The sequence below is a fragment of the Dermochelys coriacea genome, chromosome 10, assembly GCF_009764565.3.
Source record: "Dermochelys coriacea isolate rDerCor1 chromosome 10, rDerCor1.pri.v4, whole genome shotgun sequence".
Lineage (NCBI taxonomy): Eukaryota > Metazoa > Chordata > Testudines > Dermochelyidae > Dermochelys > Dermochelys coriacea.
The window spans coordinates 67628554-67649938 of record NC_050077.1 but is presented as its reverse complement, the minus strand read 5'-3'; the positions used below and the strand labels follow the sequence as shown (position 1 = coordinate 67649938).

The 21385-nt window shown below is 39.4% G+C and overlaps 2 protein-coding genes across 3 annotated transcripts in view; one reads left to right on the top strand and one right to left on the bottom strand.

Moving 5' to 3' along the window:
- BTBD1 (BTB domain containing 1) overlaps positions 1-21385 on the top strand; it is a 35644-nt gene that overhangs the window by 10412 nt on the left and 3847 nt on the right. Inside the window, exons 2-9 of the mRNA XM_038419023.2 lie at positions 821-977; positions 1616-1721; positions 6951-7148; positions 7421-7613; positions 8199-8286; positions 10316-10462; positions 11677-11785; positions 20737-20864. Of these exons, the coding sequence (XP_038274951.2) occupies positions 821-977; positions 1616-1721; positions 6951-7148; positions 7421-7613; positions 8199-8286; positions 10316-10462; positions 11677-11785; positions 20737-20864 (1126 nt within the window). The remainder of the gene's footprint in view (positions 1-820; positions 978-1615; positions 1722-6950; positions 7149-7420; positions 7614-8198; positions 8287-10315; positions 10463-11676; positions 11786-20736; positions 20865-21385) is intronic.
- On the bottom strand, positions 45-18142 carry LOC122456222. Of its 2 annotated transcripts, XR_006274967.1 has the most exons (3): positions 17165-18142; positions 264-4843; positions 45-69 (listed from the first exon to the last, which is right to left on the bottom strand). XR_006274967.1 is itself a non-coding variant. In XM_043494690.1 (2 exons), exons 1-2 carry the CDS (start codon positions 17763-17765, stop codon positions 4764-4766), a joined length of 681 nt encoding a protein of 226 aa, XP_043350625.1. In that variant the 5' UTR covers positions 17766-18142; the 3' UTR covers positions 975-4763. The 2 variants fall into 2 exon arrangements, 1 of the variants encoding a protein (XP_043350625.1); XM_043494690.1 differs by lacking the exon at positions 45-69 and having other exon boundaries at positions 975-4843.

Sequence of the window (21385 nt, the reverse complement as noted above, 5' to 3'; positions counted from 1 at the left end):
AATTTAAGGTTTTGTGTGCCATATTAACATTAATAAATTTTAATGTTTTTAGAAGGTCTTTCTATAAGTCTATAGTATATAAAGAAAAGGAGTACTTGTGGCACCTTAGAGACTAACAAATTTATTAGAGCATAAGCTTTCGTGAGCTACAGCTCACTTCATCGGATGGGCTTATGCTCTAATAAATTTGTTAGTCTCTAAGGTGCCACAAGTACTCCTTTTCTTTTTGCGAATACAGACTAACACGGCTGCTACTCTGAAACCTATAGTATATAACTAAACTATTGTTGTATGTAAAGTAAATAAGGTTTTTAAAATCTTTAAGAAGTTTCATTTAAAATTAAATTAAAGTGCAGAGCCCTCCCAGACTGGTGGCCAGTACCTGGGCAGTGTGAGTGCCACTGAAAATCAGCTCGCGTGCTGCCTTGGCACTCATGCCATAGGTTGCCTACCCCTGGACTAGAGGCATTGATACTCAAATTGAAGATGTTTTTGCTATTGAACCAGATCGATTTAATGAACTAAAAGTAATTCTGCCAGCTCAGCTGCTCTTCACTGGTTGTACATATCTAATAAACCAGTACAGAAAGATTAGTTTTTAGGGAGTGTTACACTTCTTATGCAGATCTAATGGCATTAGCTTTTCATAAGCTAACATGCTGCCACATCTTAACTAGTACCAAACTTTTTTAGTGCACTTCTTTAATTTGTTGTGTCAACACAAAGAGGCTGTTAATCATGTTCTGAAATTTAGTTGGTATGTTAAGCTCTCCCTCAGTTATATCCCTTTTATCCTTCTGTATTTGTGTATTATTTCCAGGTTTCTTTATTCAGATGAAGTTCAGATTGGTCCTGAAACAGTTATGACTACTCTCTACACTGCCAAGAAGTATGCAGTCCCAGCCCTGGAAGCACATTGTGTGGAATTTCTCACTAAACATCTTAGAGCAGACAATGCCTTTATGCTTCTTACCCAGGTAACCTGAATAAAATGTTGGTTTATGAAAATATTGCTTAATAAATCACACCCCAAAGAGCTAATAATTACACAAGGTTAGATATCTAGGTAGTTTAGTCTGTGGTAGAACTATCTGTGCAGCATATCAGTCTTTTTGCAACCATCTTATTGCAGCTTTGTCACTCAGCTTCTTGCGTATGAAATAATATAAAGGAAAATGGCCTTGTAAGTAAATGTATTTTTATATAGTTATTGGAACATCATAAACATGAGGTCTGTTCTCTCTCTCCAGTGCTATTAATATTAATATTTTAATGAGTTAATCTGCGGCTCTTTGAGAACATTGTCTATTTTGATCCAATATTGTAGTTTTGACTTGCAATTTCAAATATAGAGATTTATCTTTGGCAGTGTAATAATAATATTCAGGAAGGAGAATTGGAGAAATCCGATACAAAAACTCTTAATGAAGTACATCATTCAAAGGCTGTTTGACACAAACTCAAGGAATACTTGAAAGGTAAATTGAGGCTGTCTAAATAGAATGTATCCATTATTCTGGAGTAAACACTTGTTTGTTTGGGTTACTTCATAAATCTGTTGGTTGCAACACCAGAGTCATACCATTTGTCTGTAAACAATATATTATCTCTATAGGCTCGATTATTTGATGAACCTCAGCTTGCTAGTCTTTGTCTTGACACTATAGACAAAAGTACAATGGATGCAATAAGTGCAGAAGGTTTTACTGATATTGACATAGGTAAGTTGCCTTCTATTACCAGAATATGAATTTCAACTTCATAAAAGAATTGTATTGATTTGCATTGTTAAACGGTGTACCTTTTGGTCAAAGCTTGCCCTGAAACATGTACAATATATAGGCTCTAAAAGATTCCCATATATAAAAACTACCACTCTGCTAAAAGGCTTAGCCATTTAAACAAATAAATTAGTCCTGATTGACTTGTTTAACTTGACCCTTTTAATAACTGACCCTCTTGTTACATAGTGGTTTACAGGTATCACATAATGTTGAAACTGATGTTTTAACTTGACAGATTTAGGATCAGATTTTTGGTTTAAAAATCTATGCTCATATTGACTAGAATTAGTTAGAACTTTTATTAAACGTACAAGGATTTTACCTCAATACCATTTTGAAAGATGAAGCAAACATTTGTATATGCTAGTCTACATAGTCTAATTAGTGTAGGAATTTTAGTGGTTCAGTATTATTTTGGCCACGGTAGTGCACTCATTTTTCTATCACTGCAGAAGAAACATTGACTAACATAAGTTTGAATACAAGAGCAAAATGCATAAAAAATTAGTTTTATCTTATTGTGAATGTTACTACTTTTGCATCTTCATGTATCTTTGAAGAATTTTTCTGAATTTTGACTATACATTTCTGTTACAGTAATACTTTGTGTGATGTCTGATTAAATCTGTGGGAAAATACTAAAAAAGCTTGAGTATCTGTTGACTTGAAAACAGTCCAGATTTTTATCTGGTTTGGTCCTGTTTAACTATATATGCCATATTTATAGTGCTGTCTCTAATTTTGCTTTAGGTTACTACAGTGACTTAGTACTACCTATCATTGGATTTACCAAAAAATTGCTGCCAATATGGCAAAAAAAGAGAAATTGGTTTTCTAAATACCTTTGCTGCATGTTCAGTTTTAGTTGAAGCATTATGGTTAAATTACTTCGAGTGTCCATTTGCCAATCCTGCTCAACTACTGGGCTGGTCCTGCCTACTTTCAGCTAGGAAAGCAGCATATGTATATTCTTCTTGACTAAACTTAGTACTGTAAATAGCTCAGACTGACGTCAGCTTCCAGCCTACGAATGGGCTTGAGCCTAGACTCCCAGGAGGGAACAGACTATTGGCAGGAGAAGCAGTACATTACCTGACCCCATTGACTTTATCACAACCAACCTCAGCAAAGTGTTAAGAAGAGTGCCTGGGTAGAGGCAAGGGAGAGGAAATAACCATGGTGTATGAGGTACACAAGAAAAAGATGAGACTAAAGCTTATTTTGTGAGAGGCCAGGGAAGGAAGAAACAAAGGGGACTCTATACTAAGGTTAACTCGTGTATTTTTCTTGGGATGCGAGAATAGATGATGAGGAATTAAGAAAAGGATTAAACAGTGAATAAATGAGGTTCAAGTTGATTCAGGTTACACATGCATATAAAACTAAGGGATAAATTATAAACAAGAAAATAAGTGATAAGAATATAACACTCTTGTTTGCATCTTTTTATCCTGCTGTCCGTAGTTTATATGTTGTCTGTTTAGCATGCAGACTCTCTGGGACAGGAACCTTTCCTCTTTTCTGTCTGTAAAGCACACAGCATGCCTTTGAGTGTTGTATAAATACAATCCTGCCTTTGCAGCTAGTGCAGCTGCATGCTTTCTCAGACTTACTACTGCTGAAAATTTGCTAACTTTCAACTACTGGGTTTCCTCTCTTTCTCTGTCCTACATTTTAAATACATCTAATTGCAATGTAAGCTCCTGGTTCGAACTCAGGCTAAAACATAACATCTGTCCATCAACATGCAAATTGCCCTAATTGAGGGCTCTTACTGGGGGACCTGGACCCCACGGGGGTGGAGCGTTGGAGCCTAAATCAAGCTTGGACCCCGGGTTCAAGCCTTATTGCATTGCAATGTAGATGCAGCCCCCCTGGACTAGTGCTCTGGGAGTCTGTCAAAAGTATTCCACAATCCCAAACACTGACTTTTTGTTCCCTGGACAATCATGTTTGGTGGTGTAAGGTTCCTTGGATGTCTTCCAGGGCACCCCCTTTGGCGGTGGGGAATTGGTGTTCATACTTAAGTGGGGCAACCAATCATCCCGATTGGCAGCTGAGCCCCTAAGCATGTGGTAGCTCCAGTCTCCAGGATGGGGGCTGGGACAATAAGAAGTCTGTGGCTTGGGGCTCCTACTTTGGGGCTAAACTGTTAAATAAACAAGGACTCAGGCCTTCTGGGCATAGGCTGAGCAAACAAGTGGGCAGTGGCTCAGGCCCCTTGGCCTAGGGGTTAGTGCTTGCCCAGCCCTGAGTGTGGGGCCAGGGGTAGGGAGATCTGGGCCCACCCTACTCCACCGGGTCCCAGCCCAGGACCCTAGGAGCAAACGGTGATCGCATCTTGAGGCCAGCACAGAAACATGAGGTCACTGCCTTGTCTCCTGGCAACACAACAGACCCAAAGTCTCATTTTCCTTGGCTGCTTCCTACTGGCTTCTGATTTGAGTTGTTTTCTGCAGTGACTGGGGCCTAGTTCCCAGTTCCCCTTATCTGTGCCAAGCGGCTCACTCTGTGCTTCCTCTCCTGGTTTCCCGCATCTCCTAAGCCAGCCTGGAAAAAAGGAAAGCCATGGTCCCAGAAGTGTCATCATCATCTGCTGCAGCTAACCATGGGCTCCACAGGTAGTTCAGCTTCCTGGAAAGGACATCGGGCTCCTTTCCTGGTCTGAACCCAACTGAGCTGCAGGGCCCGGCCCTTATATTTCCTGTCCTGCTAGGAAGTCTGGGATATGGATGGCTGGCTCAAACCCACATAATGCAGCATAGACGCTAGAGCCCCAGGTTGGACCCAGGGTTCAACAATGCTTAACCTGGGGTTACAAATGAGTGTGTAGATGCTCAAGCCCTAGGTTAACAAAGCCAGAGTCTACTGACTCGAGTTCTGCTAAGCCAGGGCATAGATTGTGATTTAGACATACCCTTTGTGGCCTACAATCTCCCATGTGCAGGCATGATCTGGCCAGAGATGAGTTATATTCACTCAGGATCCAGGTGCTTTGTCAATCCAGTTTGAGAGACAGTCATGATGAAACTTATGTTCCAGACTTGTTTCAAAATCAGCTAGAATGCAAAGAAGAAAGTTCAGATTGAGGATGGATAGTCTGGCCTTATTTTAAAAAAAGAAAATTGCACCACCCTCTCCTTAAATGCTTGTGTTTGGATTTGTGCAACTGCTTGCTTGTGCTCATTCCAACTTTTCACAAGTTTCTTTGATTCTACCCAATCCTTTCCATCTGGCACCTATAATGTTTTCTCCATACTCAGGGTATCGTAGTAACAGCCCTTAAGGAGGAAGGTAATCTGATTTTCCGCTATCTGAATACATTTCTTTCAAGTTCAAACAATTAGAAACAGCTCCAATAAATCTTGTTCAAAACATCAATTCTACATACCTGGTATGTCTTTTTTGATAAACGGGGGGGAGAGCTGGGTAAACTTTCAAACAGTTTATTAGAAAAAATTCACAGGTCCTATTCATAAAGTGCAAAGCTGGATAAACAATGAAGAAAATTTTTTTAATTTCTTTAAAAAAATCGTAAAATTCATTGCATAACTTACTTTAGGGGAAAAAAACTCCCTTGTTTTACCGCAGGGCTTTCTTGACCAGGAGTTGGTTTTCATATCATTATCTTTCTCATCCTCTTCTCTAGACAGAGCTGTTTGAATCATTCTAGTTTTTTGGGAACTCCTACATAGTATATACATAACTGTCAGGGCCTTCAACTATTCAGTCTTATGTTCTCAGGTATAGACATTGTCCAGTTATCTGTTCTGCACCCTCTTCAAGTCTTTGTGGGCTCAGCTGTGAACGCTAGGAGTCCCTCTCCAGGTAATCCTTCCTTCCTGATTGGATCGTGAAATCCTTACTTTGGGTGACTAGTAGACGAGACTAGAAGAATCTCAGTTGGGAACATCTCTAGTCATCTTTAAGTTCTGGAATCTCAACTACTGCTGCTATTTTTGGTGGGGCTAGGTTCATGTAAATCTTTAAATCATACCAAGACTATAGGAAAATGTTTCTTGAAATTCTCTATGGAACTGTTCTGTGTTTGTACAGTGCCTAGCACAATGGGGGCCTGGCCCATTATAAGGTGCCACTGTGGTATAAATAACTATAAATAACTGCCTTTCCACCTAAATCAGGACATCTTCCAGTCTAAGTAGATGCAACTACATTCTCTGGATGTCAGAAGTGACACAGGAACAGTTTTCTGTTTTCCTTTTTCTTTTTTCCAGTTTTCCTTTTCCACACGAACAGTTTTCTTTAGGGAATTGGATGTGGTCTCATTTACAGAGTTTACCAAAAAAAGGACAAGTTATCTATGGTCACGTGTTAGATGGCAATCAGAGAAGCTTTTTCTAGTATTGGCAAGATTCCTGACATAGATTTGTGCCTATTTTAATAGGTCCTGTATGAAGAACAACAGACTTTCATGTGGAGAGGTCTGCAAAGCCATGAGTTAAATGTCTCAGTGATCTTCACTAAAATCTGAGATATGTATATAAAAAGAATTTGGAACACTTAGTACTGCTTTTAATTTTTTGGATGCTATATGTTTATCTGTTTAAAAGGTCACTTTTTTCTTTTTGTGCATTCTGCTGGTTGTTGCATTTCAATAATTGATCCAGATTGGCAGATGGACACTCAAATGAGGACAATTTTATATTATGAGTAATTTGGCTTTCCCATAGTTGTACATTCACCAATCTGCTTGATCACTTCCTTTCTTGATCTTGCTCTAGCTTTGGAAATACTCTTTGGGACATGAGCACTATATATCTATATCTATATAGTCCTAGTCTTAGGAATCAAGAAGAAAATTCATATGCTGCTTTATAGAAGGAGGCGGGCAGGACAAAACGTGTTGGATTGGATGCTGTACACTGTTCCAGAAGACTGATTTACACGTAAGACAGAACTGTCTTATCTGTGGTGGGTTTTTTTGCAATAAATTTATTTTAGTCCTTAAACAGATATCTTACATGTATAGTCAATCAGTTTTCTATTATTTATAAAGTAGTTTGGGCTTTTAATCAAATACTTTATTTTTAACTGAAGTTGTATAATTTAAAAACATCTTTAAGATGACTTAACATATGTAAAGACAGAAATTGCTATGAAAGGAGAAAACTGAACTAAACTTGTTTTTGTTTTTTGTTTTTTTAGACACACTGTGTGCAGTATTAGAAAGAGACACACTTAGTATTCGAGAAAGTAGACTCTTTGGAGCTGTTGTTCGATGGGCAGAAGCAGAGTGTCAAAGACAGCAATTGCCTGTGACATCAGGAAACAAACAGAAAGTGCTTGGAAAAGCTCTATCTCTAATCCGTTTTCCACTAATGACTATTGAAGAGTTTGCAGCAGGTAATGTGGGTTACTTCATCTTACTAATATGTTAATGTAATTCAGAGAAACACACTGTGCTAATAAGGGACTAATTTTACAAACCTTCACAACTACCCTGTTAGTAACAAATGCATTTCACTCCTTCCTATCAAAACAGTCCATCTTGCAAAAGTTGTTCTGGTCAGAGACAAATCATGGTGGACTTTGCACTGTTTATTTAAATATAACAATTCAGAATTAAAATTTTAAAGCATATGATATTCTCAGAAACATGCTTCTTCTATTCCTAGGTCCTGCTCAGTCTGGAATTTTGTCAGATCGGGAAGTGGTAAATCTCTTTTTGCATTTTACTGTCAATCCTAAACCTAGAGTTGATTATATTGACCGACCTAGATGCTGCCTCAGAGGAAAAGAATGCAGCATAAACAGGTTCCAGCAAGTGGAGAGCCGTTGGGGGTACAGCGGAACAAGTGACCGAATCAGGTATTGGTCATGAGTTGTCCAAGGAGAAGAAAACATGTGACTCAAATGCTGCTTTGTAGTATTAAAAGCAGTAACCTACTGATTCAGCATGGCTATAACATTTGCACTGACTATTTTAAAAAGTAGACTGTGCGCACATGCATAGATAAAAGCATTTAAAATAAGAGAATAAAGGGAAATTCTTGAAAAATAGTTTAGGCAGATTCTAGAGTAGAGCTTATTAATGATAACATGTATTGCTACATTTAAAATTGGAACCGTTAAAATGTTTCCTTTCAGAGCTGATCAAAATAGAGGTATTTTTGTTATTTAGTATACTGAGTCTTTCAGAATGATCCTTGTGGAATATTGGGGCCTTTAGTTGTAAAACTGAGGTCTTAGGATGCCATCTCTTTAATAAAACTTCATTTTACAGTAAGCCTGGTTTGCTTTATTAAATAGTGTTTCTAGTATTATATCCTGAGCTTGATCAAGCACCATTTAAATCAATGGGAGTCTTTCCACTAACTTGAGTGGGAGCAAGGTCAGGCCCGTGTGACTATTGTTGAAATGTGATATTTATAACTTGCCTTTCTCCCGTGTCAGGTTCACAGTTAATAGAAGAATTTCCATAGTGGGATTTGGATTGTATGGATCTATTCATGGACCCACAGATTATCAAGTCAATATACAGGTATAGTATATTTTTAACTAAACAGTTGAGTAGAAACTACATTTGTTACAAGAAACAATAAGGCTTACTATTAATTTGATTAAGGATGGAGCAATTACTCAGTCCAAATAGATCATGACAAATTTACATATAAAAATGAATTGACTTCAACAATATGATTCTATTGTTTGTCCCTTGGGTGTGACTGAGATAGAAAGTTAAACTTCTAAGTCCTACTTTCTTATTTTTAGCAAGCTATTTCTATTCTCCCCTTAAAATTAACACAGGAACTGGGAGATTAATAGAATCTGTAGTTAGAGTATAATCTCTAAAATGAGATTAAATCTCATAAAACAAACCAGAATTTTGTAGTCCTAAAGTACTAAGGGGTGTTGCTACATTCTTAGAAGAATGCAGTGTTTTGTAGATCTTTCCGTGAGCCCCTGTTTGTTTATGAAGTTATTTATTCTTTAAAGGTGTCTTGGATAACAGTATAGGTTTACTTAAATCTTAGTATTTCTCCCGGAGGTATTTTTTTGTAATAGATCGACACTCCTGCTTCTTGCTCCCAGCGCATGATGGGGTGAATTCCCATTCACTAAAATTCCAGATGTTAATTCTGTCACTAGCAGATGGTACACGCCTTCCCCTACTGAGGATGTACTACTCTTTGTTAAATTGTATGGAACAGGGAACTGTTATCTGTAATGCTTATTCTAATGTAAGTAGTCCTATTGTGACTGAAAGCACCCTTGTATTCACACCTGACACACCATTGTAATAATCTTCATACAAAATGTGCTTTGTGAGGTACCATGGGAAAACGAATAACTCGCTGGTCAATAATATCATGGTGAAATTTATGTAGTTAACAGTTTATGTAAAGTTATGAATTCCCCCATATGATTATATTAGCACATGTTCAAAACCAGACAGCCTTGCCTAGGCCAAAGTTGTTAAATAGGCCTATCGTAAACTAAGGAATGTGTGTTTACATACAAGTAGCAAACAGGGTCCTTGACAGCAGGGGGAAGAGGTGGCAGGAAACAGAAAAATTTGCATTTCAGAGAAAAAAAAAAATATGGGGGAAGAAAGCATGGAGCCTCCTTCACCATCAAACTCCATGTCGCCTTCCTTCCTGCTTGGATAAACTTTACTCTGAATGATAACCTTCAGAAGAATCTACTTCCAACATTCTATAAAACTGGACTATAAAAGAAAGGGACAGAAAACCCAAAGTTCTCTCTTTCACCTAAGACGACAAAGAAATCACTAGGAGAGAACGTGACCGAGGAAAGGGTCAGTTACCATCATGCTGCAAACTAGTGAGTGAGAAAGGCCATCTTGAACAAAAGCCTTGAACCAAACTTGCTAGATTAAGTTTTAGGCCTTTAAACACGTTTTCATTTTTATTTGCTTATAACCATTTCTGACTTTATCACTTATACTTGAATTCACTTAAAATCCTATCTTGTTTTTTTTGTTTTATTCCAAGGCTGTGTTTAAACTGAACTGTTTGATAACTCCAGTTAATATTCAACAGTTTTGTTATTTTAACTCCTTACAGGAGCAACAAACCTTAATATCTGAATTGTCCAGGAAAGGGCTGGACGTTACAGAACACACATTTTGAGGAAAATCTGAGACTTGGGAGTTTGTTGGGGTCATCCTACCGGTAGTAACCAAGGCTGGTGGAAGCCAGTGTGTGACTGGCATTTTGCTGGCAAGCTGCTGGGGTCAGAGCTGCTGGACCAGGGCTGCAGCTATACACAGACACTGAGGGTGTGACCTGCATGCTGGTAGGCTGATTGTGAGCAGCCCAGGTGGGGAACTACAGCAGCAAAGCATTTGTGAGGCACCTGGGTTACAGGCAGCGACAAAACCCTTCACTGGTCTGAATTGTACCCCAGAATGTGACACTTACGTATGGTGATGCTTGGTTGGTTTTTTTTGTGACTAGCATTTTCTTCAAAATTGTAAACTAATTAACGGGTTAAAAAGACACTTCTATATTTTCTAATATATTTCTCTCTCTCTATTTTATATGCAGATAATTGAATATGAAAAAAATCAGACACTGGGACAAAATGATACTGGATTTAGTTGTGATGGAACTGCTAATACATTCAGAGTTATGTTCAAAGAACCTATAGAAATTTTGCCAACGATCTCCTACACAGCTTGTGCAACACTCAAAGTAAGCATGCTTAAGAGTAAGAGTGTAGAAATGACCATAATGGAAAGTTGTTTGGAACCAGTATTTTACCCAACTTTTAAACTGTTACCTGGTAGGGAAACATCCTCTAAGTCTCTCACTCTCTCTTTTTCTTAAGCACTTCAAAAGCAAAACTAGACTGATTTTTGAGTTGGCTTTCAAGGGGGTGGTGGAGCTGATGTGGCTTTATGCCTTCCCAATGCTGAGATGATCCAGGAACCAGAGCAGATCCCAGTGTAACTATCACCTTATGCCTATGGGCAGCTGCACTACCAACATTCTCAGCACTGCAGCTCCTCTCTCTCCTGCTCTCAGCCCATCTGTGGCATGCCCCCTACATCATGATTTGCAAGAGAGCTCTTGGAAGACAGCCTGTGTCTGTCTTTCTCAGTGCCTGCACTGGGGAATTTCTCCCCTAAGCCAGACCTGGGATTTCTACACAACTCTGTACTTGGTGTACTGGGGCTGGAATAAAGGTGAGAATCTCCTACAGGGTGCTGTGCTTATTTTTTTTTTTTTTTTTTTTTAAATCTTTTGGTTGGTTGGTTGGTTGGTTTGTGACTTATTGTTTAAAAATGTTACTTCCGGATTCAATTTTGAAGCTATTAGTTTACTTGCAGAGGTGGAAATGTGCATTTGTAATAGATATTAGTGGAAATTTGCATCAAAACTATCCTTTGTGTTAACTGTGTATTCTTTCTTGCTAATCAATGATATACTTCAAAAATGTTTTAAATTTTCTTAAGCTTAGGTTTAACTGTTATGCATATTATCTCTTCTAACAGTCCTCCATTAAACGTAATAGGCTGCTTTGTCCATTACTAAGAGTTCGTGTTTTGGGGGAGCTAATTTAATTCTCTATCCAAAAATCAAATATGAAATTTCGCAAATCTGTATATCAGAAGTTTCAAATGCTTTAAAGATTAGTACAGGCTTACACAGTAAAAACATTCTGGCATATTAGTTGCCAGATGAAGAGCAGACAAGCTGGTGTCTGAATTCTCCTTTCAAAGGTTATAACAAGCTCCAGCATTCCTTTACTCCTGTGGTTCTTCTGGAGAACCTTGAATTGTATTGGTCTAGCATGTAATTCAATCTCTCTCTCTATCTATCTAGGTAATAGCTTTATATAAATTAAATCTCTAAATAGCTACATTTTCTCCAATTCAGTTAACTTCTTTTGTTGTTTATATTAGGGTCCCGATTCCCATTATGGTACGAAAGGATTGAAGAAAGTAATCCACGAATCTCCCACTGCAAGCAAAACCTGCTTTTCTTTCTCTAGTTCACCCGGTAACAACAATGGTACATCGATAGAAGATGGACAAATACCAGAAATAATATTTTATACATAATTACATAGGATAGTTCATCTCAGATAATACAAGTAGCAATGTAGACTGACAATGGCATAAAGTACTTGCTATTGGTGGCAATTTATATATTTATGTAATTTCATAGAATTTAAAATCTCCGTGTGTAATATGAAACTAGAACATTTCTTATAGGAGGTATCAGAAAAATCTATTTTTCTCCATGATTATTGGCAGGATATCAATAAGTTAACAGATGTAGTTCCTTTTTCCTTCACAAAACCTTGAAAGTAAGAAGTACTCTATATTTTAAACATTATCTTGTGTTTTGTTGGTTTATTTACTTCCTGACTCCTTACGTTGTCTTCAAAGGTGAAATTCTCCTTTGATCTCTTTGTTTGTTATGGAATTCTGGTATATTATTTTTCTTTAAAAATGCAATAGCTATATTACTTTGTCCCAAACTTGCATTTCCCTCTAAAATACCCTTGCAATGACCATTATGGACTCAAATGACAACTTTTTTTTTTTAAATTACAGCAACAAAACTGGATTTATATTTTTTTTATTAATTATTATTATTATTATTATTATTATTTTTATTTTAAATGAGCCATGAAGAAATACCTGGTTAACACTGTAAACAGTATCTGGAATTGTATTAAAGAAATATAGCACATACTTATAGCTGAGATCTGCAATGTACAATACTTCAATGGTCTTGATTTCATTCAGAAATGTGTATTTTATAGTAATGTACTGGAGCGTGTAAGTGGGTATGGTGATAACTATTGTATATAAATATGCCTGCAAAAATGTATAATGTGAAGATATGAGAATACAAGACTTCTATTAGTATTCTAGGACCTGGATGCTCAAGCATTAACCAACACTAAAATCTTGATCTGATTTAATTTTATCTGTTTTGTGCATTTAGTTCCAGAGAATATCTACAAGTAGTATGAGGCAGTGCAGCCAATTGAAAGGTGCAATGAACATACATAGATGATCAGTCAGTATACTCTGCAGCAGTCTCTGCAGTTGTTTAAACAGCAAAAGTGTGAAAATTCCCATTCACGCCACAGGATCCTGTACACTCCTAAAAACCATACCACAAGAAATTAGTGTGTAGTTGAAAGCAATGACTGTTTCCCTAATGTTCTACATTACTAGCATAGGTATGGTAAAGTGTGTACACTTACTTTTGACTTTATTTATAATGCCACTAATGTTATCTTAACAGATAAATAAGGAGTAATTAGATCATATAGTGACTTTATTTTAAAGTAAGCTTAAAATGAGTGAAATCCCGTACCATTTTTTGCTTGCACATAAGTCTTGTAATTTTTTTAAAATACAGTAACCACTGAGGTAGAATTAGAGCAGCTTTAAAGTTGAAATGGCATTAATAGCAATGTAAGAGGACTTCAATTAAACTATGTAGTGTAAAAAAAACCTCTTCAAAAAACATCTGCAATTCTTTAGTTTAAATAAGCTTTTTTTTGTGGTTAAGTGAAACGCATGTCAGTTGAACTTAAAAGAAAAACTTCCTTTAGATTGCTGTTCCTAGTGCCATATGTCTAGATATAGATATTTGAAGTCACTGAAGTCCTGTGACATACAGTATAGTAGTAAACAGTTTTTGCTGCCTTAGCCAATATATGTTAGATGAAGAGAAATGCAACAGTAACTGTGTAAACCATCACTTCTGTTACCTTTGTGCTCTTGAATTCTCTTTTGGTCTAACTTGTATTTACAGGCCTTACAGCTAGAGCTGGGGAGAGCATTCTACAGTTGCTTTCAAACTATACTGTCTTTTTAAAAAATAATTCGTGTACTGATAAATACACCTGAGCTGAGACTTACTATATTCAGTCCTTGATCATTACTACAAAGCTCTGATGAGCCAAGGAGCTGGTATTGGCCTGGTAGTTCTTTAGTTTGGTGGTGAGTAATAAGAATGGATCACATCAATTTTCTTTCAGACTTCTTATGTTGGGGTATGGAAAACTGTTTGTGTCTAGTAGATCTCCTTTTAATTGTCCTTTAAATCTTAATATTTTTAGCAGTGGTGAATATAATTGGTAACGTGCAAGCAGCTAGCCTGCTATGTAGAGGCAGGGACATTTAACAAAAGTGGGGTTTCCTTCTCCAGCTGCTGAATGGAAAAATGTTACGCTGGTATAGAAGAACTCACAGAAGCCTAATTATCAGGTTGGAAATTCCCGTTCTCCTTAGTGTTACTCTTATCCACTCTTATTATTTGCAAAGATAAGTTATTAATATGTACACTTGAGGACTGGAGAAAATGTATCTGGAGTAGAATCATATGATGAATATCAGCATTAGCCTACTTTGAAATGTAATAAGCTATTGAAAGATGAATCGCTGAGAAGCGCTAAGAAATCTCATCTAGTTCTATCATGCTGACAGTAACCACTTAAAAAATGTATTTTTTTCAATACCTATTTCTCTGATAGAAATAGTTCAGCTACTAGATTATTTTCCTGTCTGGTAAGTGATTAATTACTTAAGTACATTATTTGGCACTGAAATTAAATATAAGAGCTAATGTGTCATTTCTCATATGAAAGTCACTAGTTAGCTTAAAAAACCTGACCAAAACATCTTGTAAAGCGGGTTACTAAAGTTTTCAGTATTCTTTGTTCTATTGCCCCAACTCTTAAGTGTATGCATCTTCTTGTGGTTCCTAACTGAAGATAGCAAAAACAAAGAAAATAAACCCTTAAAAGTTAATGCAAAATTGAGGGTTAACTATTGAATTAAAAATAAATCAATGTATGCCAGTCACAAGCGCTGTTTCTCATACCTTTATTCTAATCCTTGTCATGGTCTGCTACTTTGCAATACTAAATACCTCTTAGTTATCACATCTGAGTATCTTTGTGCGAACTTTGACAAATCCACTTGCATCTATTTTGTGAGTTAAATGACCATGCATGTGGAATGCAATAGCAAAGTTGTGCTTGGGTATTCTAGAGGAAGGCTTTGGTGTGGAGGGAGTCAGGTTTCCTTTTATTCTTTCCAAATCCTCAAGGCTTAGCTGGTGAGTAGGATAAAAACTGTTGATGATGATCTGCTGAATGATTTGTTGAGAGTTGTTAGTAAGTGCGTGTGGTTTTTGTAATGGTTCTTCTGTGAATAATATAACTTAATACCTGCATCATATAGGCATTACAGCAGAAAGTTAAAACACATTTAAGCCAATGATTTCTGCTACCTGGTAATTAAAATCTGTTTTTCACCTGTGCTCATTTGGTATGAGGTAGTTTTTGGGGTGGGCAGCAGGCTTTGGTGCACTTTCAAAGTGTCTTTCATCTGATAAAGTGCTTTAGAAATGTTAAGTAATTCAGCCTCATTCTGCCTTTGTGTCAGATGCTATACACCAGTTTTACAAATGGGTAAACTAGTGCACAGCCACTTCAGCAGTATTAAGTATAGCAAACTCCTGCCAGCCAAAGAACTTTGTATGTATTATACTGTACACCATGGCTTATCTCATGTCTTCACTTCTGTAGCTGCCTCTTCCTTTCTGTCCTTGTTACTGTAATCTTGCCCCCCCTCAGGTCTATTTAGAATGCTTCTGCTGCCTTTCTGGCTGTGACTGTCACCTTCCCCGTTCCACTGTCTTCTTTTGTCCAACAGCTTGTTTACATTTGAGTTCCTTCATGAGTTGGCTGTGCCCCACCTCCTTCCTCTATTAACTTACTGTGACTACTACCTGTGCACAACTGTCATTCCCAATATCTTACCACCTAACAATCAGCTTCTCTGAAAAATGTTTACACTTTTTCCCTTGGCAGTCTTTTTTCAATTGCACCCTTTAGTGATAAGTTTCACTCCCTTCCCCTTGTCCCTTATTTAGTCACTCATAGACTATCTTCCAACAGTGATCATTTGACAGGTCTGACTGTGTATTTAGCACCTACAAGAAACTTTCCCTCTGTGACCAGTGGCTGAGTAAAGTGACTCAAAACCAGTTCGTTTCTTCAAATCAAATGCATTGTTTATTCAGCCAAAGGTACACAGCAAGCAGAAAAGGATTAAATCTAAAATCCATCTGTTTAAGTTAAAGATAATTTTTGTTCAAGTTTTAGTAAATTCTGTTTAACCTGGTTCTTTGTGTCCTTTTAACTATATTAAGTCCTTTTCTGCTCTTGGCTGTGGAACGTGGCTGTTGCCTTTTCATACTTTTCAGATAAAATAACTGAGACGAGTGTTTGTTTTGCTGTTCCTTTTTCTAGGATTTGGGTTTGCCTTCACATTAAACTGCACCAATACATTAACACAGTCCAACAGCTATATGAAGTTATGTATTAACTATCTTAATAGCTTGGTCATATAGTCATGAACATTTCCACAGACCACCAGTGCATTCTGCACACCATTTCCTACTACTTCATCCTCTTTCAGATTATTTAGGTTTCAAAGTGTGACTTTTGTTTTCTGTGCAAAATTTGAATGTGTTCTCTCTACCCCATAGCAGTTTATGAGGGAGAACTTTTTCTAGTAGGAACTCTCTTTACTTCATGTCTTTATTGTCCATTGTGGAATGGGGCCCTGATCCTTGAGTGGGGATTCTAGATAAGACTGTAATAAGGAGTAGGCTACTCCACTAGCTACCAGTTTTGCAAGGACATAACGAACACTGGACTAGGGAATCTCAGGGCTATAGTAAACATATTTTTTTTAAAAAGGACAAAGCATTGTTGTAGCAGCTGCTGCCCCGTGGTATTTTACTTATGGTTTGTAAGTGCCCCTGGGTACTGGCTATTCCATGTAATTATTTCTAAATAATGCTGATACAATAACAGAGGGGCTATCCCTGTAATTATTTTTAACTTTCAGTAAGGGGGGTTAAGAGGGAAAATTCTGTATAAAGAGTGGTTACAAGAAAGTAACTAGCGCTGGATAAAGGTTAAGAGAGTGGTTTATCTAGCCAGGATCCACCAGAGCATGCACGGCTAGAGCTACCCTATTTACAGGAGATTTTGAATGCAGGGGCCACGCCTTGACTCCAAACTATAGGTGTGGGCAGTTAGTTGTACTGTGATATTGAAAAGAAGCACAGCCAGATCCCCAGGTTTGGGGCAGAAACCTAGGGCTCTCCCGCCGGAGCTCCCTGCTTGTTTGTTTGTTCCTATTGCTGTTCAGGGTAACAGGCCTCTGTACGTTTTTTAGAAGAGTGGAAGAGCACCGCTCAACGTTGCCTTCCTCTCGCCAGTTTTGGGGCAGGGCAGGGCGGGGCGGCGTATTTCCCCTTTCCATCCAGTCCAGAAAAGCCACCCCTTCTAGTCCCACTTCAAAGGGCATAGACCCCGCATTCATGTAAGGCAGGGGAAGGCCTCACCTGTGCCCTGCACGAGGCAGGCGCATCGGCCCTTCAGGCGCGGCGTGCTGTGCAGGGGGTGAGACGGTGGGACCGGGCCCTGCTCGGAACAGCACGGGCTGAGCGGTCCAGCTGATCCTTGCCTCGGCCCCCCGCCGTGCGCGGAGCTGGCCCCCTCGCTGCAGAACGGGAGCGCGCCCCAAGCCAGGGGCTGGCGGATGCCGTACGCGCGATGGGGCTGAGCGCGCACGTGACTGCGGGGGGGGGCGGGGCTTGCAGCCTGCCGCGAAGGTCGAGGCCAGACCAAGCGCGAGGACGCCTGGCTGGCGCCTCTGCCCCGCGCGCGTCGGACCAGCCACGCAGCTTCCCTGCCCGCCGCCTGGATTCGGGCCAGTTCAATCTGCGCGTGCGCAGCACTCTGCTGGCCCCGGAACTGGGAAGCCGAAGGGGGTTTCCCTGCGGGCCCCGCGGGGAGGGGTGTACCGGTGTTGCCGGAAGTGCGGGTCGGAGCCTCCCACGGTTCGGTCTGTGTGATGCTGGTGGCCCTGGCCGGCTTCCGTCGGCGCGGCGGCTGGGGGCAGGGTTCTGTCAGTGCCAGCGTGCGGAGCTGGGGCGGGGCCATGCCACGCAGGGTCAGTCACTGGGGCCAGGGCCGCTCGCTCCGCGGAGCACGTGGGGGAGGGGAGAGCGCTCCTTGCCTGAGCCGGGCTGCTCGGGGGGGGGCTGGGCTGAAGCCCATGTAAGCCGGGCGGTAGGTCTGGGTCCGTCCAGCTCGTACCGGCCGTTGCTGGGTCAGCGGGCCCTGGCGCGGTGCCACTAAGCTACCGCAGCGCTCTGGGTTCCTGCGCCGCAGAGGGGCACGAGGGAAACGGCCTTTCCTATTCGCGCCGTCTGCTAGTCCGGGCCTTCGCCGGGCGGCTTCGTGTGTCTGGGCCGGCGCCATGCGGAGCTGCCCCCCGAGCCCCGGTGGTTGGGTCGGTCACACAGCACCAGGAGGGGAAAACCGGGATTCTAAAACCGCTGTCATCCCTTGGGAGCGGAGGGGAGACCCGGAAGCAGGAGGAGTGGCTGAGACTAGTTATAATCTCTGCCTTGGTTGGCTAGATTTCAAGTTTGTAATGTCACTTAACAGCTGCTGGGTGTTTTTGTTTTTGTTTAGGGAAAAGAAAAGTGTAAGGACTCAGTAAAACCTCCTGTTCCTTCAGGTCCAGTTGTAACAGACAAAAGTGGTTCTGTCACTATTGCTATTCATGCCAAACCTGGATCCAAACAAAATGCTATAACAGGTATATCCTACTGAAAAGTGTAATTATGAGGGAAATAGCTTTGTTTAATTAAATGAACTATTTGGGAAGGCAGTTTTTTCTCTTCTCTCCCTGCACCCATTTCTTTGCAGAGGTCCAGGCGATAGTGTAACGTGGGTTCACAGCCTTCATTATATCAAAATGACCCAATGTTCCTTGTGCTCTGTTTGACTAGGTGTAGTTGATTGTACTAGTAAAACTGGAAAGATGTGTAAGAGTAAATCCATCTTTTTACAATCACAGGGAGTAATTCCTGGTAATATATATATTTATATTTATAATATTATATATATTTTAGCGATATTCCAACATAACTGCTTACATAAAAGACTGCAGCCTGGGAGTATATCTTCAGGTGAGTGCAAAGCAAAAGACTGATTATCGTGGACAGGATCCCAGTGTTGTTTTTTTTTCAAGCTAATAGATGTAGCAAGTGTGTTGTTAGATTATTTCTCACAATTCAGTTTTACACTCTCTCTAATTTGTTCCATCTTCTTATGAACACTACAGGCATTTACATAAATACAAAGGAAAATTTCTCTTGTTCTTTTTGTCTTCTGTTCAGCAGGGGGAGCCTAGTTACGATTTATGATGAAAAGCTCAGTCAAATCGGATCTCTTTATAGCAGGGGTCTCAAACTCAGTTTACCTTAGGGCCAGTGCCAGTCCTCAAATTCTCCTAGCGAGCCAATAATGTCACTGAAGATGGTGGTCAGAAAAGAAAATGTTTATATTGTATTTTTTTATTTCGAATTTCTTAGAAATAATAAAACTGCCGTACAACTGTATACAGTTCTTCGCCTGCCAGAGAGTTTTTAGTGTTTGCCAGACACCTGGCAATGCTTCAGTTCTGCCAGTTAGTTGATGTTTGGCCTCAGTGACTGAGCAGTTGAAACCTTCAGGATTGCAGCAAGGTGTGCATCAGATAGTTGTGTTCAATATTTTGACTTGTTTATATTCATTGTGGAAGAAAGTGACACTGCCTCGATGGCTGAATCTGCCCAGCAACTAATGATGCTGCTTCCATGGCTGCCTCTGCCTGGTGACTAGTGATGGTATCTCTGTCCCTCTCCCCCAGCCAATAGGAGCTGTGGGGTGTAGTGCCTGCATCAGACATTGCTGGTAGTGTGTCTGCATGTGTCTCTCCTCCACGGGCTGCAGATGGCCCGCGGGCTGGGGCTTTGAGACCCCTGCTTTATAGTGAACCATCCTTTGTTACAAAACTAGAAGCTTTGTGATCCTTGTTATGATTGGTATACACACACATTCTCTTTCCCTCCTTCTTTCCACTGTAGATATGGGAAGAATCAAATATAAATAAAGTACTAAAACTCAGCCTGAAAGACTTGTGATAATCTGAATTCAAATCTCCCCCAAGGTAGTCAAAACTTGAACTTCTGTAGTGAAATAAGCAGGGGAATTTAAAAAAAAAAAATCCTTCAAGCTTTCTTTAAAATAAAACAAGACAAACTCTTTTCCTTTGCAGATCACCTTTGATGCCTTGTTGTGCTTAGTTATTATGGTGATAAACACAATTTAAATGGTCATTGATAGTATGTTTTTAAAATCTTCAAATGGTTTAAACCAAGGAGCAACTAATACAAGTCTGGATAGTGCCATCATCTTCATGCTTACATGCAAACAAGTAGTATTCATTATGTAAGTATGCATACTACACTAATTAGATGGGTCTGTTACCTGTAGGATAATTCAGCATATATTTCATCTTAGAGGGACATTAGTAGGTATTGTGACAAAAGAGATGATAATCAAAACTGCAACCATAAAAACTACTGGGACATTAACCACCATTTCAGAATCAAATTGTAGATTGACCTCATGTCTGGAAGCAGGGACGGTAGTAAAGTGGATGTGAAGGGCCCAGTATCTGACCTTCACACTTGGGAGGAAATTATGCACAGTGTGCAGCCTGGCAAACCCTCACTGTATCCAGCAAAATCACGGAACGGGATCCAGATAACTACAGAATGAAACTTGTTAATTCTTAAAAGTATCACATCCTAGAATCTCAGGCCCACTCTTCCCTATTTATAAGGACTGTCTATTAATACATGCATCTGAGGAATTGACTAGCCTTGCTGGTAAAAGGGAAAAAACAAATAGAATTAAATCCATGTTCTTGATACAGTAAAAGTCATAAGATCTATCATCAGGTGGACTGTTCCAGGAGTTGTCTACTTGGTTTCAAATCTTTCTTTAAATATATGAAAGTAAAAAATGAGGCACCCTTAATGCTTTGAAAATAAAAATCCTAAAATATTTGTTATAGATGTGACAACTGAGGCAGTTGGTGTAGCTATTGCTGCACCTCCATCAGAAGGGGAGGCAAATGCAGAGCTGTGTCGTTACCTTTCTAAGGTTCTAGAAGTGAAGAAGAGCGAAGTTATTTTAGATAAGGTACAATACTTTTTTTCTTTTCTGCTCTCCTACAGTTAGATTTCTGAAACTTGTAATAGAGACCACTCTCCACTTACAGCAGACCAAGTTTCTAGTTTTCAAAATACTAGTATGGAGATATATTAAGGTGTGTAACTCGATTATGGAAAAATAACCTATTTTAGTCTTTGAATTACTAACTCAAAATAATCTGTTTCTCAGTAGCCTAAATCAAGCATGCTGCTACTATTTCTTGGTATTTTCTAAGTCAGTGTGTGGTTCATGTGCTCTGTGACCTTTAAAGTATTCTTCATACTGAGTCTATCTTGAACAATACACCTTTGCAAGTGACTTTGTTCTCCTTATTTTAGAAATTTTTATATTTGAACATGAAACAATGGGTGTTACCATACACACTGTAACAAAAGTGATCAGGTAAGGTGAGCTATTAAGAGCAGGAGAGGGGAAAAAAATCTTTTGTAGTGATAACCAAGGTGGGCCATTTCCAGCAGTTGACAAGAACGTGTTTCAACGGGAACAGT